Here is an 18,032-nt window from a genome sequence, read left to right as displayed (position 1 = left end):
ATGCTTTGACTCAGCCCTATGGAGGCTGAGGCAGGGGATTGTGAGTTCTAGGCCAGCTTGGCCCATATTGTGAATTGTCTCAAAAAGCCATACACACGCGCACATGTATGCACGCATGCACACACACACAAAGAATAACACAGCAGCTATGCGTGGTGTAAGCACCAGTAGTCTGAGCAACGATGATTCTATTATGGGGGTCACCCAAGCCAAGAAGTTTGAAGGTAGGTGGAGCCAACACACCAAGATCCTAGTTGGGGGGGGGAGGGGAAGCAAGCATGAGCTAGGTGAGGGTACAAAGTACTATTAGGTCCACGTTACTGTGCTCAAAAAACCTTGATGTCCCATTTGACTACCACATTTTCTACTGATAATAGATTTTGGTGGCTATGCTTATGGGATAGATTAAATGTGCCATGATCTGAAGGGAGAGGGCTTTTCAGTGTCCTCCCTCTATATGAAATGGCTGGACAGTAAACCACTTCTCATTACAGCTGACTCATGTGGTAAAACCCAAAGTCTGAGTAATGAACTTGAAAGGATTTTCCCTTCCTATATGTAACCCTGGCTGTCCTGAAACTCTTTTTGTTTTTTGAGACAGGGTTTCTCTGTGTAGCCCTGGCTGTCCTGAAACTCACTCTATAGACCAGGCTGGCCTCGAACTCAGAAATCCGCCTGCCTCTGCCTCCCAAGTGCTGGGATTAAAGGCATCCACCGCCCGGCCTGAAACTCATTCTATAGACCAGGCTGGCCTTGGACTTACAGAGATCCACCTGCTTCTGCCTCCTTAGTGCTGGGATCATGCACCACTGCTGCCTGTTCTCATATTTTAAGCAGGGAAGCAGTGTGTTGTATCTGTGAAAACCTAAATGTTAACAGAGATGTACTTGGGAAAAGTTGTCTGATAATACTTCTAAGATACCCATGTCATCCCAAATTAGTGGGATAAATGATTTCTTCTCTTAATATGTGGTAAATATTGTGTTGCTGTTAAGTGTATAGATTAAAACTGAAGTTGGGTTGGAGAGAGGGCTCAGGGGTTAAGAGTGCTATCTGCTTTTCTGGCGAACTTGGGTTTGATTTCTATCACCCACATGGTAGGCAGCTCACAATTATTCATAACTTCAGTTCTGATGCCTCCAAGGCACCAGGCACACATGCGGTACATAGACATTCATGTGGACAAAGCACATATATTATACTTTAAAACAAACCAACAAAAACACTGAAATAAGGGCTGGTGAGATGGCTCAGCTCTTCAGGAAGTCATGAGTTCAAATCCCAGCAACCACATGGTGTCTCACAACCATCTGTAATGAGATCTGATGCCCTCATATGGGTGTCTGAAGACAGCTACAGTGTACTTTGGGCTGGAGTGAGTAAGGCCGGAGGAAGTAGGGTCAGGGAGTGAGCTGGGCTGGAGCAAGAGGGAGAAAAAAAAAATGCTGAAATAAAACCAATCCCCTTTTGTATTTTAAGTAGATTTGTATTTACTCTGTTTTGCTTGCATGTTTGGGTAATTTTATCTTTTAAATAAGATGGACTGTCTGTTGTGTGGCTTTCTTGGGGAGATGCAAACAAATGTTTGCCTTGGTTGGTGAGTCAATGAGCTTGTTGTAGCTCCATCATTAGTAGCTCATCCCAGCCTGGGTGATGACTTAAAAAATCCACGTGGACCTCCACAGGGTGAACAGTCCCGTCTGCAGCAGTCTATACTTGAGTCCTGTATGCTCTGGGAACTCCCTGAGTGAGAATTGTGACTTGAATTTCTTACTGAGCCTTAAATACTCTGTAGTATTAAGGGAGTTTCTAGGGGCTTCAGAACTGCCACTGCTGTGAATTCTACACCTGGTCTCAACTGTAGTTGAGAAAATGAACAGGGTGCTATGTTTCAACTTGAGGAGATTGCTACATGTACCATGTCATGTCAGAGGATGTTGAGGATTTACAGGTGTTTTTTTTATAAACAGAAGTTTACAAATCTCCATTGTATTTTAAGCTGTTGGTTTAAGTAAAAAAAAAAAAAAAAACCTTGTTAACTCTGCATATTTGATTTTGACAGTCCTTTATTTATTTTGCAGAAATCAACGTAAAGAATTTATTTATGGGGGTCAAATTTTTTAAAATTTGGCTTTTTTTTTTTTTTTTTTTTTTTTTTACTTATCCCGAGAGGCTCTTACAATATAGGCTTGGCTAGCCTGGAGGTAGAGCTAGGTTAATCTTAAACTCAAAGATCTGCTTGCCTCTGCATTCTGAGAACTAGTATTAAAGGCATGCATCCAGTTAAACTTTTCTTTTATGTGTGTTTGCCAATATGTATGTTTGTGGAACATGTGTTTGCTCAGTGCCTGTAAAGACACTAAAGAAGGTGCTGGAGTTACAGATGGATGTTAGTCACCATGTAGATGTTAGGAACTGAGTCCACATCTTATAGAAGAGCAGCCAGTGCTGCTAACTGCTGAACCTTCTCTCCTGCACCCCCACCCACCCCACTCCCACGTCACAGTTTCTATGTATAGCCCTGGCTGTCCTGGAACTCACTCTTGTAGACCAGGCTGGCTTCAAACTCTGCCTGCCTCTCTCCCAAGTGCTGGGATTAAAGCCCCATACCACCACCTGGCCTGTATTATTATTATTATTACTATTTTTTTTTTTTTGTGGTCCAAGTAGACTAGAGAGTGTGGTAATTGGTACATGAGCATTGACTGTACCAGCTGAATTGTTATCTTTGAGTCTAGGACAGGAAAACGAGAGGTCTTAGAGTAGTGGGAATACTGCATGGTGTAGTGCTGCCTGTCCTTAGTTCCAGTACAGCGGATCTCTTGAGATCAGGGCCAGCCTGATCTACAAAGCAAGTTCCAGGACAGCCAGAACTGTACATAGAAACACTGTGTCTTGAGGAACAGAACAACAACAACAAAAAAGAACTGGAAGGCCTTTAAGTGAGTTGCTTAGGAACTTAATAGCGGCTGGTTCATGCTGCAAATATGTCCTGTTGGGGTTTTATCTCTAGTTTAAGAAAACTGAGGATTTGGGTTAATGAATTTTTACACTTTTTTCCCTCGTGATCATCTGATTACAATACACTGGGATGTAAAACTATAGATTTAGTCTGTTCTTATAGTGTTTATTCCTTTTCAAACTTTAAACCGGGTGTGATAAACATTTAGGAGGCTGAAGTAGACAGATCTCAGTGCCATGCCATCCTGGTCTACACAGTGAGACGCCTAGGGATGCTGAAGCAATGCTGGGTTTAGTTGGCTTAGCACAGTGAGTCAGTCCTTTTCAAGTTCTTGTGATTGGTTGACTGACTTGTATTGTTTTACAGGTTGAATCGACCAAAGCGATGGTTATGGAGAAGCCTAGTCCCCTGCTGGTCGGGCGGGAGTTTGTGCGGCAGTACTACACCCTGCTGAACCAGGCCCCGGACATGTTGCACAGGTGTGCTCTCAAGTGCCTAGGAGGGGTGTGTGGGATAGCTCTTCAAATAAATACTGTTAAATAGAGGTTTAGAAATAGCATAAGATCTCACCATGTTATGCAGCCCTGGCCTGGAATTCAGAGACCTGCCTGCCTCTGCCTCCTGGGTTCTGGGATAGAGGTGTCCACCATGCCCAGCTTACACAGATTCACTTTATAGAGCTGTATTAGTTTACTAATGAGGTGGCTCGAGTCTGGCATTTTTACACTGTTGGAGTATATAAAACTATCTAGACTTAAAATAATTTTTTACACACGTTGCAAGATGTATTTACACTATAGTTTTTCAGTCAGGTTGAAATATTTTTTTAAAGTTTATCATTTCTAGAACAGTCTCTGATTTTCTCATCTTGTAGATGTTGTTGCTCAGAGGATCTAAATCTCTGGATTCACTTCTGAGCAGCAGAAGCTGTCTCTGCATGTTTTAACGTCTTCCTTTTGCTTAGTTCTTGCCGGGTTTTATGTCAGTTTTCTTCCCTGTCTTGAAGTTAGTTAAGGTTGTGGTATCAGGATCTACACCAGCACAAATCCAAGCTGGAGCTGGAGGACACTGCACACACGCCTGTCTTGCTGATGTTGTTGCTTGCATTCCCATTTCCATGGAGGGTGCCGTGTGGAGGGGCCTGGAGGAGAGAGAAGCTGCTGAACTGAGTTTCTTTAGTAGCTTGAAATTTGCAAGGTGCTGTGTGCATTGGTGCACACCTTTAATCCCAGCACTCAGGAGCCACAGGCAGGTGGATCTCCTTGAGTTTGAAGCAATCCTGGTCTACAGAGTGAGTTCCAGGACAGCCAGGGCTACACAGAACCTGTCTTCAAAAAGAAAAGTAGCAAGTTAGTGTGCTCTGGGGGTAAGGTAGATGGAAACAGAATAGGTCCACAGAAGTAGCGAGGGCTCATTTAAGGGTTTTATCGAGTTGCCCTCAGATGTCTTCAGTGGTCTTTGGTTAGCATTTTGCTGTACATCTCTCTGATGGTAATTGAGTGTATAGATGAGAGAGAGAGAGCTAAAGGGATAAAAGTTCATACCACCTGTGCGCAGGACAACTGCCCACTGCCTTCTCAGGTGGGAAGGCATCAACTCTTCAGGTCCGTGACAGGGCAGCTGTCCTCAGCGGAAACAGGAACTTGACTTTGATTTTAAGTGCCTGACTTTGCTGACAAACTCCAAGGTCCTTCCCAACATGATCATCCTACCCTGAAACCTGGAAGTCGGGACTTGAAAACCACACACACGCCTCATGCCTCATTGACTGAGACTGTTCCCACTCGGGCGTGTGCAATGGACTTGTCGTGCACAAACATAAACAGAGTCCCTGCTGTGAGTCTGCCAGTGAGGTGGATAGGTATCAAGCCTGAACACTAAGTACCTGCACTTCGGGTCCTTGAAGATGAGAAGTAAATTGCCTTCTCTTGTACAGATTTTATGGAAAGAACTCTTCCTATGCCCACGGGGGCTTGGATTCCAACGGGAAGCCAGCAGATGCAGTCTACGGGCAGAAGGTGGGTGCTGTGGACCAGAAGCAGCAAAGAAGGCAGCTAGCTCCCTGCCTACTGGGAAGCTAGTATCTAGGGGTGGTTTCTGTTTAATTCCTTGGTTTGCTGAACTGCCTGTGTGTTGTCATGTTGCATTCATTCTCTGTTAAATAGCTGGCTTCAGCAGAAGAACACCATTTTTAAACTTGAAAGGTGTTTTATTCCAGCACTTATTTTATTTTTTGAGACATGATTTTGATATTTGTTTTTGGATGTCCTGGAACTTGCTGTGTATGTCTGGATATCCTCCTGACTCAGTTTCTCAAGTGCTTACATTATATTTAAGGGGCTAAGCTGTGTTCACTGGAACTATAGCGCACATGGACAGCTGGACTATAACAGTAATACATGCATTCTCTATATGCTGTGTTGTGAATTTTTTATTGCTTAAAATTCTTTTATGAGTATATTTATATGTATGAGTGTTTTGCTGGCATCTGTGTCTGCACCATGTGCATGTCTCCCTGAGGAGGTCAGAAGAGTGCTTCGGATACATAGGAACTGGAGTTATAGGTGGGTGAGCAACACTGTGGATGCTGGGAACTGAACATAGGTCCTTTCCAGAGCAGTAAGAGCTCTTAACCACAGAGCCATCGCTCCAGCTCCGAAGTGTTCACATTTACTGGTTTGTGGGTGAGTGTGGTTGTGGCCTGCTTGTGGAGGTCAAAGGACAACCTGGTCAGGAGTTCTTTGCTTCCACCTTACAGGCCCTAGAGACCACACTCGAGATTTTCAGGCCCTATAGCAAGTGCCCTGACCCACTATGCCACCTGGGGTAACTAAATTTCGTGTTACTTAATTGTCTCATTGCTAAGACAAATACTTGACCAAAGCAACTTAGGCAGGAAGAAGGGGTATTCAGGCTCACAGGTTGTTCAGGGTGCAGTGCACGTGAGAAAGGCCTGGTAGCAGGAACATTTAAGGTGAATGCTGGTGTTCAGGTCCCCTTTTATACAGTATAGGGCCTGTGGAATGGTGCTGTCCCAGAGGATTGTTTCCTAGGTGATTCTAGGTCCTGTCAGGCTGAGTGGAGATGAGCTGGTGTGAACATAGCAGGTTTCTGCCCTTCCGTGTACTTGTTGTATAGCTTTTCAGATTGCTTTGAGACTGCTCAGGGACTACTTGTAGGAACAGGAGGTAGGGCTGAGTGTCAAGTTCAGATCTGTGAGAAAACAGGGTGGAGTTGGAGGATCTGCCAGGGTCTGTTCTTGGTGCTGGCAGCTGCTGTTTTAGTTTCTGAACTGGTGAGTTCCCGAGGGATTGACTCTTGCCTCCATTCCTCAGGAAATCCACAGGAAAGTGATGTCACAAAACTTCACCAACTGCCACACCAAGATCCGCCACGTGGATGCTCACGCAACTCTGAATGACGGGGTGGTGGTCCAAGTGATGGGGCTACTGTCCAACAACAACCAGGCTCTGCGGAGGTTCATGCAGACCTTTGTCCTTGCTCCTGAGGTATGTTGCATGATGGCTGTTGGTTCTGTAGTGATGGAGTACTTAAAGACTAAAAGCTGTGTGGAGTCTAGATTCCTGGCAGCTCAGGGTTGTAGGTGTGGCTGCCAGGGCAGAGCTGCTTTGTCCTCTTGTCCAAGAGCTGTGGTGTCCTCACTGGTCCAGGAATATGTACTATTGGGAGGTATTTTCCATGTAAACTATTGAAATGAAGGATACTTTTTATCCCTTCAGCTGGCATCCCCTAAGGACAAGGAATTCTGTTTCATAATCATCCTGTTGTTACCAAATTCAGAAAAGACTGCTCAATATAACTCACTCAGTAACTCATATCTGAGTTTTGGAAAGTATTTCGGCCTTGTTTCCATAGTAGTTTGTTTTTCTTGATCGGAGATTCTGTATATAACTATCTGTTCTGTTCGTCTGGTCGTGTGTCTCGTTCCCTGTTATTTGTAATCTCTTCCTCCTCTGGTTTGCTTGGTATTGACAGTTCTGAAGAGCAGTCACATGGCGTCCATACTTAATGTACTTTCTTCCACTCATCCTTAGTGACCATGATACTATAAGTGTCCTGGTTCCCCTAGGTAATATGTTCAGGTCTTGCTATTGTACAGTCATGTAGTTTTTGTGTCTGGTTTATAAATTGTGACTAATCTTTGGATCCTGTATAAACATGCTGCTCTTTATCAGGTTTGCATACTGTCATTCTTTTTCGTTTGAGGTTCTTGGCTGAATGGAAGGGTGACAGATGGGAATGTCTGATATTATCCACCACCCTGTGTTCATTCATTGTATTATCTTATAAGAATCTCCCTACCCCGTCATTCATTTCTAGTATATTCAGTGAGTTATGATTCATTAATAACTGTTTAACATATCCCTCATGTCCTGAGGCTAGTCAGTGGGAACCCTTCGTGCTGTGCTGTTTTGGTGTGACCATGGTTTATGTCCTTGTGCTGGCCCTGGCCCTGCTCTCAAGCCCCATTTGGGAATTAGCTGTTTGTTCCACTCATGATGCTTCTTTGTAGTTAGGTTTCCAAAGGTACCACAGGTGGATGATGAGGGATGGCATCTGCTGTGCCTTCTTCAGAGAGAAGGGGCAGGAAGCTGCATGGGTACAGAATCAGCTCATAAGAACTTCATCTAAAAAATCCTATTTAGGATAGTAAAATTACTATCTCTATCTTAAAAAAAAAAATAACCATTTGGATGTTTTTGGTTTGAGATAGAACCTCATTATATAGCTCAGACTATCCTGGACATCAGAGTGACCTCCTGAGTCAGCCTCATAAGTGCTAGAATTGCAGACATTTTAGCACCACCATTGAGGGTGTAGGCAGGATTTAGAATAAAATTCTAGCTTTCAAAAAAATATATGTATATTTTTGTTTTATTGTGTATGTGTGTTTTGTCTGTATACATGTAGTGCCCTCAGTCCACAAGAGGGCAGTGGATTCCCTAGAATTGGAGGTACAGATGGTGGTGAGCTGCTATGTGGATACCAGGAATTGAGCCTTGGTCCCTGGCAAAAGCAGCCAGTGCTCTAAACCACTAAGTCATCTCTCCAGCCCAGTAGTTCTACTTTTTGAGATGTTGAGTGAGGTTTGCAAGCTTGAGGCCAGCCCACAGTAAACCAAGAGATATTTTGAAGGAGGAAAAGGAAGGAAGGAAAAGAAAGACTTGGTGAAGAGGAAGAAAGGAAGAAGACTACAACAACTTGATGACTTCTCCATATGCATAGGATTTTACAGCCTATATGTTAATTACAGACTCAGTTTCTTTCTGCCTTTTAAGGGAAGCATTTATCTCTTTAAAAAATGCATTATTGTGTAAAACACCTCAGTACACAAAGTACTATGGCATGTTTTGATATTCCACTTTTTATGGATGAGGGAACTTTAGAAATTTTGAACAGCCAGTAAGTGAGATGATTGGATTTGGGCTCAAGTGTGTCTAGGTTCACACGAGGAGTCTTTGCGTTACAGCACTGTGAGTATTTGGATCAATATTCTTATGTAAGAGTTAGGGCATTTTAAATACTTGCTGGAGTTGAAATCACTGTGCCTCTAAATGGTTGAAAATATTCTGTCTTTGGCATTGTATAAAAGACTTCCCTTCCTCCTCCTCTTCTTCCTCCTCCTCTTCCTCTTCCTCTTCCTCCTTCTTCTTCCTCTTCCTTTCTCTCTCTCTCTCTCTCTCTCTCTCTCTCTCTCTCTCTCTCTCTCTCTCTCTCTCTCTCTCTCCCCACACACACACCCCATGGGTGACTATGTGTGGTAAGGATGGATATTTTAACCATGTCTATGAGGTTCTTTACAACTGTGTACAATCAGGATTTCAAACAGTAGAGCATTCAGTCTTGGCACAAATTATATTGGCTGTCATGAATGCTGTTGGCACTTGCAGTCTCTATGATCTTCCCAGTGGTTAGTAGAAGCCAACCCCTTCTGTGAAACAGAAATGTTTCTAGACTTAGCCAGATGTCTGCTAGGGGCAAAATCTCCCATAGCTGAGAACGACTGGTGTAGTGATTTTTGTTTTTTAAAGGAAGGAAGGGTTTACTTTGTTCACATTTTTTTTGAGGGTACAGTCCTTCATGGCAGATAGTGGGAATATGAGGAGGCTGGCCACATTGCATCAGAAACAGGAAACAGATAGATGAATGCTCACGATTCAGTTTTTTATAAGTCTGAATAACTGAAAACTTGTTCCTGACATTGCAGGGTTCTGTTGCCAACAAATTCTATGTTCACAACGACATCTTCAGATACCAAGATGAGGTCTTCGGTGGCTTTGTCACAGAGCCTCAAGAGGGTGGTAAGTGTGAAGCTGTTGTCATGATACTTGTATAGCATCAGACTGACTTGGAGAAGGTTTCTTGTTACATTGTATTTTATGAACCACCAGTGTGAGGGGTCTACAGGGATTTCATTGCTGGGAAGAGACACCATGACCAAGGCAACTCTTACAAAGGCAAACATTTAACTGGGGCTGGCTTAGTTTCAGAGGTTCGGTCTAGTATCATGTGGAAAGTGTGCAATGTGCAGGCAGACATGGTGCTGGAGGAGTCCAGAGTTCTATATCTTGATCAGAAGGCATCCTGGAAAAGGCTGATTCTATACTGGGTAGAGCTTGAGCATAGGAGACCTCTCAGAGCCTGTCTGTACAGTGACATATTTCCTTTAGCAAGGTCATACCTATTCCAATAAGGCCATACCTTCTAATAGTGTCACTCCCTATGGCCAAGCAGTGAAACACATGAATCTATGGGGGCCAAACCTCTTCAAACCAGCACACCTAGTTAATGTGAATGGTCAGAAGCAGGCCAGTTAGCATGGCTCAGTGCAGAGTGCTGTGCAGAATACCTGACGTGCCGGCTTCCCTTAGTGGCAGTGAATGCATGCAGTCTTTTTAGGGAGCCCCTGTTTTGTAGAATGGGCAGTGGAGGTGCCTGCCTTTGGCTCTGCAGGGAATGCTGTTCTAAAGCTTTGTGCTGTTGGAAGTGTAGAAGGCGCCTGGAAGAAAGTGCAGACCAGGGTGTGCATCAGACCTGTGGAGGGATAGTCTCTGTGTATCCTGAGCTCTAAATATATATATTGGCCTTTCTTCTGTAGGCTGGGTAAAGTATCTTGGTGAGGAGACATGACAGTGGGCAGATAAGGCAGGAGCAAGCAGAGCTTTTTTGAAGATATAAAGAACACTTTTTAAAAAATAATAAGTATTCTTCTTAAAGTCTGTGCTTTACCAAATGCCCTGCTTTCTTTACTGTGTTTTTCTTTGTATCTACAGTAAAACCTGATTTATGAATATAGAGTGATTTTAATTATTTTATATCTTTTCCTTTCTTAGAATCCGAGGAAGAAGTAGAGGAACCTGAAGAAAGACAGCAGACACCAGAGGTGGTGCCCGATGATTCTGGAACTTTCTATGATCAGACTGTCAGGTAAGGAAACTTCTTCACTTTCCCAGGCTTGCAATAAGAACTTGGATTGTGCTGGAGACAGACTTGTCTTCTAGGGATTAATTTTAGGAGATGAGCAGAGTCTGGATATTTGTATCAGTGCTAGAAAGATTGGCAAGTATGCACCAAGTCGTGGGTTTGACCTCAGCATTGTATAAGTCAGATGTGGAGACATGCCTATAATCCCAGTGTTTGAGAGGCTGAGGCAAGGGGATTGCTGTCAGTTTGAACACAACCTGCATGGGCTCAGCAACAAAACAATGATAATTTTTTAGGAAAAGATTTTAACTTTGTTATTTCTTAGTAACTAAGAATATGCAATTTTATTTTATTTTATAGAATGTACTGTGGAAACTGTTGAATGTGTATGATTCAGGTTGCTAATTGTTTTGAAGATGGGTGCTCACCATGTAGCTGAGATTAAGCCTAGAACATGTATCTGAGTGTTTGAGATGTTGGGATTGTAGGCATGCACACATGTAATCAGAAGAGTTCATTTAACTAAAGTAATAAGATTTCAAACCCATAATTTGAGTAATAATGAGGTTTCATAGCCCAGTCCTGCAGCTCAGAGAAAGCGGAGCAGCAATAGGACGCCCTGAGTGAGATTCCTAGAACACCCCCACCCCCCACTGGGAAGAGAGAATTGACTCTGGTTATTTTTTGCTCTCCATGTGTGTGCTGTGACATGTGTGTCTCAGCCCTCCCCACAATAAGTAAATTAAGTAAACAAATTTAAGAGTGTCCTGGGGGTTGGAGAGACTGCTCCACTGTGATAAGGGCACTGGCTGCTCTTGCTGAAGACTTTAGACTTTAGTTTCCACCACTCACCTGGTAGCTTCTTTTAACTCTAGTTGCAGGAATCATGGTGTGTTTTTTTTTTTTTTTTTTTTTTGTTTTTTTTTTTTTTTTTTTTGTTTTGTGTGTTTTTTTTTTTTTTGTTGTGTTTTTTGTGTGTTTTTTGCATTGTATACACTTAAAACATATGTAGACATATTAAAGTACTTTTTTTAAAGATGAGAGTTTGGGCTACAGGACAAAACCCTTGTTTAAAAATTTCTCATGACCTCAAATAATGAGTGTGGTGTTGTCAAGGTTTTTTTATGGTCCTGATGGGCCACTGGGCTGTGATCGTTCCATTCGTCAACAGTGTTTATCAAGGTATAGTCACACCTGTTCACTGAGAGTGAAGAATGTGTTTTACTGCAGACTTACTTACTGAGGTCAGGTATCAGGAGGGAGAACAAGGCCAGGGACAGCGTTCCTTGGCAACCGGTGTGGGACTATAGCCACTGTTCTCAGTTGTAGCTGATGTCTTCTTTTCCAGAACTCCTGGTGTGTGGTTTTGTTAAAGATTTATTTATCTATGTATTATATGTGTATGGGTGTTTCGTGTGAATGTGCTTCTGCACATCAGAAAAAGGCATTGGATCACATAGACAGCCACCATGTGGGTGCTAGGAATTGAGCTCAGGACCTCAGGAAAAAAGAACAGCCAATGATCTTAACCACTAAGCCACTTCTCCAGCCCCTTGTATGTTTCTATGGGGCCTGTTTTGTGTGGTTAAAGCCACAGATGATAACATTTACTATATTTTGAGACTGGCTTACTTAGTTGGCTTACTGGGCCTGTAATAGGCCTCAGAGAGTTTGATCTTTCTTTAATCCATTCAATACAAGGGTTTTGTGAAAAATATATTAATAATAGTAATTGAATGAGAACCACGTGATTCTGCTCTCATCATTATGTTCATCAGAATTTAGCAAACAAGCTCTTGCCCTGAGAACCCTCTTTGGAGCCATTAGCTGGCTCACAGTGTCTCGGTGAGTCCCAGAGACAGGTTGAATTTTCCCATGACAGCAATGACTTGGAGGAGCATTTAGAGGAGCCTGTTGTGGAACCGGAGCCAGAGCCGGAGCCAGAGCCAGAGCCGGAACCTGTGCCTGACATTCAAGAGGACAAGCCTGAGCCTGCACTGGAAGAAGCTGTTCCCGAGGATGTGCAGAAGAGCGCTTCCCCTGCCCCGGCAGACGTGGCCCCAGCACAGGAGGACTTAAGGGTATGGGTTATGGCTTAGCACTGTATGCTGTCTTATCTGTGTCTTTTGCTATGCTAAAGATCAGCCCCAGGTTGTGGGTGGCTGTGCATGTGCCAGACATTGGCTGCTACAGAACTCCTCTTTTGAGACTGATTCTCATGTTGCCCAGGCTGGCCTCAAACTCCAAACGAAGCTAAGGATGATCCTCTGGCTCCTGTCTCCTGATTGTTGGGATTGTAGTTCTGTGTTGCCATGCCTGATTTATAAGGCACTCAGGAGTTTGTGAAAAGCTGCTAACTGAGCCACATATCCACTCTTTGCTAGTTTACTTATTTGAGACAGTGTTTCTCTGTGTAGCCTTGGCTGTTCTGGAACTTGCTCAGTAGACCAGGCTGGTCTCGAACTCGGAAATCCACCTACCTCTGCCTTTCAAGTGCTGGGCTTAAAGGCATGTGCCACCATCACCCCACCTTCTGCTAGTTTATTTTTTATTTTTTTCTTCATTATAATTACTTGGTTGATTTTAAGATGATTTAATTATTTAGCCCAGGCTGGCCCATCTTTAATCCCCTAAGTATTGGGATTATGGAGGTGTGCTCATAGGCTTGGCTGCTTCCAAGACAGCTTGCGAGATGGCTGATGCTTGTAGATTCTCTGCCTGTGAGTGAGCAGAGGAGATGGGAAGCAGAAGTTAATGGTTCTGTGTCGCTCTGATGTATCCTTGTTCTTCCCTAGACATTTTCTTGGGCATCTGTGACTAGTAAGAACCTTCCTCCCAGTGGGGCTGTTCCAGTGACGGGGACACCACCTCATGTGGTCAAAGTGCCAGCCTCACAGGTAAGGGTCTGGATCTAGGACCTTGGGCAGATTTAATATGCTTTAGACATGAGTGTTAACAGGTTTAGAGAATGGGAAGGAGCCTGTTATATAGGGAGAGAATAGAAGGTATTTCACTGGGGTGTGTTGGTTCATTGAGGTCTGCAGTGTGGTGAACTGCACAGTGGTGAGAGTAGCACCTACCAGAAGCAGGTTCTTGTTGATGTATGTGTTCTCTCTAGGAGAGTGTGCATGTAGGTAGAAGCCAGAGGCCAGCTTCTGCCATTTTTCCTGGGGAGCTGTGTACTTTTAGTTTTTTTGAGACAGGGTCTTTATTGACCTAGAGCTATCAGATTATGTGAGGTTGGCTGGCCAATAAACCTTCGAGCTGCCTATTCTCCTCCTTGGAGCCAGAATTGTTGTCTTCTAGGTTAACAGTTTCATTTAAGAAAATTGACAAGCGGTGGGAGAGACAGCTGTGCTGTTAGGAGCATTAACTGTCCTTGCAGAGGACTGGGTTCAATTCCCATTGTCACATGACAGTTTACAATTGTCTGAAACTCCAGTCCTAGGGCGTCCCCTGTCTTCTTATGCCTCCAGAGGGGATGCATGAGTCTGCATGCACAGATTCATGGGAACACACACTTTTTATAAACATTTATTTTTTATTGTATGGTTATGGATATTTTGCCTGCAAGTTTGTTTGCATCATGTGCCTGTCTGCTGTCCTTGGAGGCCAGAAAAGGGCATAGGGAATCCCTGACACTACAGTCATAGTTGTAAGCAACCAGGTGGGTACTGGGACTTGAACTTGGATTCTCAGGAAGACCTACTAGTGCTCTTAACTTTAAACCATCTCTCCTGCCCTACACACATTTATTTTAAGTTATATATGTATATTAAGTTATATAAAAAATATATAATATATGCATGTATATATAATATATATATTTAAATTAAAAGAGTGTGCAGGGGGCATGGTTGGGTTAATGGCTCAGTGGTTAAGAACTTTTCCTGTTCTTGAAGAGGATCTGAGTTCAATTGCCAGCACCTACATAGTGGCTCACAACCATCTATAACTCTAGTTCCAGGGTATCCAGTGCCCTCTTTTGGCCTCCTCTGTCAAAAGGCACAGCAGATACATGCAAGCAAAACACTTAGTCACGTGGGATAAAAAAGGAAAATGAAAAACCGATGACAGAGCTGGTGAGGTGGTCCAGGGTGCAAAGGCACCTGAGCTACTCACGTGGGACCCATTTGTGTGTGTATGTGGTATGCACGCATGAGGTGTCTGTCTGTCTCTCTCTCTCTCTCTCTCTCTCTCTCTTACATACACACAATGTAAATTGACATTTTTTAAAAAAAGAAACGATCAGATAAACTACTTTGGCTTCTCACAAAGGTTAATCTGTAACCCTTTTTAGCCCCGTCCAGAATCTAAGCCTGACACTCAGATTCCACCACAAAGGCCTCAGAGAGATCAAAGAGTTCGAGAGCAGCGGATCAATATCCCTCCTCAGAGAGGACCCCGACCAAGTAAGGGCTCTGGTGTCTTGTAGCTTGGGGTGGTTTTGGGCCTGGCTGAGGCAGTGAAGTGACTTGATTTTGGGCAGAGGGAAACTTGTTTATGAAGAGTCCCTGAGAGTCTGTTTTGTTTCTGAAGTCCGTGAGGCTGGTGAACCAGGGGATGTGGAACCTCGAAGGATGGTGAGGCACCCTGACAGTCACCAGCTTTTCATCGGGAACCTGCCACATGAGGTTGACAAGTCGGAACTGAAGGATTTTTTCCAAAGTAGGTGCTAATGATTCTCAGTATGGCCATGAGTTCTTAGGCAGTGCCACCTAGCGGAGGTACAGGTGTAGTGTTAGGTCTTAATGGTCTGTTTAGTCCAGGGCACAGTGAGTTTTGGGGTGAGTGTTTAACGAATGTCATAACTGGTACTTCCCTTGATCGTGACATCAAGTGGAAAATTCCACCTTGGCCTCTGTCATGAGTTGTGGCATGCTACAGTGTTGTATAAAATTCCTTTACAGTGGTATACAAGGAACATGAGACACATGCCTTGTCGACTTGGATCATTTCTTTAAGCTTTGAAATGTACAAACCCCATAGCTTTAAGAACTAATGATCTCAGTTATAAGTATTCATCTAAGGAGCATTTGAACTCTATTTTGCATTTTAATATGACATTTTAGTAGTTGGCTGCATTTAAGTTTATAGTTCATCTTTGATGTTAAGTACATGCTGGGTAAGCTGGGTGTCTGCAGAGGAGTTACTCGTGCTTTGCTCTTGCAGACTATGGGAACGTGGTGGAGCTGCGCATCAACAGTGGAGGGAAGCTACCTAACTTCGGGTTTGTTGTGTTTGATGATTCTGAACCTGTTCAGAAGGTCCTTAATAATAGGGTAAGCAAATTTGCGTTTGGTGTGTGTGGTGTGTTTGTGGTTTTTGCTTGCATGTATGTGTGTGTGTGCTAGGTGTGTGCAATGCCCTAGGGGTGAGAAGAGTAGGAAATATCCCCAGGAAGTGGAGTTATCTATTTTGATAACTCCAAGGCTTCTGGCTGTCTAGGCTCAGCTCCTAGAAGTTGTGCTTGCAGGAGACAATGGTTCAGGTGTCTTCTGCCCTCTCTCCGTCTCACTGTGCTGCACTCCCTTCAGTCTGTGTGTCTATGTGTGGGGTGAAGTTTTCTGCACTGGCTTGCTGAGTGTTACTGTGTGATCACTAGTATAGCTGAGTGTCATTTTCTAGTTAGGAGGCCATGCCTTACTTTCTTACCCCTAAATTGCAGGATTCAAGGAATTTTATTTAAGTCAGTTTCATCATGTTTTTACTTCCTAGGTATAAGTATTTTGCTTAAGTATGTGAGAAGGTTTTATTCTCAAAGCTGTGGAGGAGGCATCTATATTATGGTGTTTACTGAAGTTTGCTTTAGTCATTAGTACAATGACACTCATGCTTCAGGGCTGTTTAAATTGGCGTTTTTCTACTTGTTGCACAGTTCACCACATCTGCATGCACTAGTAACACAGAAAAATGTTTTATGAGCTCGTGTTTGTGACAGCTAGTTGGTCGAAAGCTGCTTGCTCAGGAGGGTGGCTTTGCTCACTTGATAGTCACAGTCAGGATCTGATCTAAGTGTCTGCTTTCCTTGGTCCTCACACAGCCCATCATGTTCCGAGGCGCTGTTCGCCTGAATGTGGAAGAGAAGAAGACTCGAGCTGCCAGGGAAGGCGACCGCAGGGATAACCGCCTTCGGGGACCTGGAGGTCCCCGTGGTGGGCCAAGTGGTGGGATGAGAGGCCCTCCCCGCGGAGGCATGGTGCAGAAACCAGGCTTTGGCGTGGGCAGGGGGATTGCAACTCCAAGGCAGTGAATTGCTTGGCTCAGCTCTCCACACAGCACACAACCCCGGCTCCTGCAGAATGGTGAATTCCTTCAACCAGCCTTTGGTGTCTCGGAGTAGTCTATTATAAACTGCTTGAGTTTGTACAATTTTAATTTCGCTTGTGTTCATGGTGTGTGCTCCCCAACCCCCTTTCCTCCCTTGACCCTTTAGTCCTTCATTCCCAGTTTTCTGGAATGATACTTTAGGAGGAATAGATTTGTAAAGAAGAAGAGGAAAGACTGACCTTCCTGCCCACGCTGCATACACAGACTGGAGTTCACGGCCATTCCCCAGAGGAGCGCGTCTCGGTTTCACTGACAGTGGATGTTTCATTTGTTGGGAGACAAAGGATTTGATAAACATTTTGGAAGCAGGAAAAATCAAGTCACGACTCCTTTCTGGTGTGGAAAAATTGCCTTTTGGCAACTGCCACTGGGTCCCTGCTGGTGTGGCTAACTGAATAAAAGGTGTTTCCAGAACTTTGTTCTTTTGACATGTGATTACCAAACAATTCTAAACCTCCATTTTTACCATTGGATTTTAAATTGTGACATAGCCTGTCAATGTCTAGAACACAGCTAAGGACTTTTGTTGAACTGTTAGATTTTTTTGAGGTAGAGTTTTTCATGTTTTATTTGTATTTGTAAAAAAGAAAAAAAGAAAAAAATAGAAAAAAAGAAAAAAGGACAAAAAATTCCCATGAGAAAACAAACCCCCAAATCTGATAACAAAACCAAGCAAAACTGTGCCTTCTATTTATCTTTGATTCCGGTCCTGGCAATTGTTTAAAGAAAAGTAATAAAGATTCTAGATTTGTTTTCAGATTCAGAGTATGTGGGGGAACTGTAGAATTTTTTTTGATCACGTGTATGTGTCGTGTTAACATTGTTCTGCCTTATCCTAAAATCACGCCTCAGACTGGGATGCTTTTGAGGAAGGTGCTTCTGTGAGGCCTGTGACCTCAGTGGCTCTGTGTGCCACACTCTGCTCTGCTGTCTGTCTGGGTTCCTGGTGGGCCATAAGAAAAATTTGGTTGAATATCGGACTTGGCTAATGTGTCCAGGGTCTGCATTTTTTTCTTTAAATCATAGCCATATGGTAAATTTTCTATTTTGTTATGGTTCTCTTTTACTGATGGACATGCAGTGGGTGTTTCTTGGAAAAAGGCCAATTTTTATTAAAATATTTCTGGAAGAAAACTTCATCTGGCAATGGAGACTGCTAAAACTCACTTCCCAGTGTTGTGTGTTGAGTGCTGTGTGTGACATGAGTGAAGGTTTTGTCCACACAAGCTTTTGTGGACAGACAAGTCATTATTAGTCTGTAGGCAACCAGAATGTCAAACTTAATTTTTCCTAA

The 18,032-nt window shown here is 43.5% G+C and overlaps 1 protein-coding gene and 1 non-coding gene across 4 annotated transcripts in view; both read left to right on the top strand.

Annotated features, from left to right (window-relative positions):
* The window catches only part of G3bp1 (G3BP stress granule assembly factor 1), a 29,604-nt gene extending 12,109 nt beyond the window's left edge, over window positions 1–17,495 (top strand). For 2 of the 3 annotated variants that reach the window (XM_076936813.1, XM_034506676.2), the window contains 11 exons: window positions 3,329–3,441; window positions 4,899–4,980; window positions 6,298–6,471; window positions 9,192–9,285; window positions 10,318–10,411; window positions 12,291–12,489; window positions 13,204–13,305; window positions 14,709–14,820; window positions 14,948–15,076; window positions 15,581–15,690; window positions 16,452–17,152. In XM_076936813.1, the coding sequence (XP_076792928.1) occupies window positions 3,347–3,441; window positions 4,899–4,980; window positions 6,298–6,471; window positions 9,192–9,285; window positions 10,318–10,411; window positions 12,291–12,489; window positions 13,204–13,305; window positions 14,709–14,820; window positions 14,948–15,076; window positions 15,581–15,690; window positions 16,452–16,661 (1,401 nt within the window). In that variant the 5' untranslated portion in view covers window positions 3,329–3,346 and the 3' untranslated portion in view covers window positions 16,662–17,152. Of the gene's footprint in view, window positions 1–3,328; window positions 3,442–4,898; window positions 4,981–6,297; window positions 6,472–9,191; window positions 9,286–10,317; window positions 10,412–12,290; window positions 12,490–13,203; window positions 13,306–14,708; window positions 14,821–14,947; window positions 15,077–15,580; window positions 15,691–16,451 lie in introns of all 3 variants that reach the window. The other variant, XM_034506678.2, reaches the window with a different exon arrangement.
* On the top strand, window positions 341–480 carry LOC117712160 (small nucleolar RNA SNORA29). The gene has a single exon (XR_004607229.1). It is a non-coding gene; the product is annotated as a small nucleolar RNA SNORA29 (small nucleolar RNA).
* Window positions 17,496–18,032: the final 537 nt, after the last annotated feature.

The sequence above is a fragment of the Arvicanthis niloticus genome, chromosome 6 (assembly GCF_011762505.2).
Source record: "Arvicanthis niloticus isolate mArvNil1 chromosome 6, mArvNil1.pat.X, whole genome shotgun sequence".
Taxonomy (NCBI): Eukaryota; Metazoa; Chordata; class Mammalia; order Rodentia; family Muridae; genus Arvicanthis; species Arvicanthis niloticus.
This window is presented reverse-complemented; position numbering and strand designations above follow the sequence as displayed.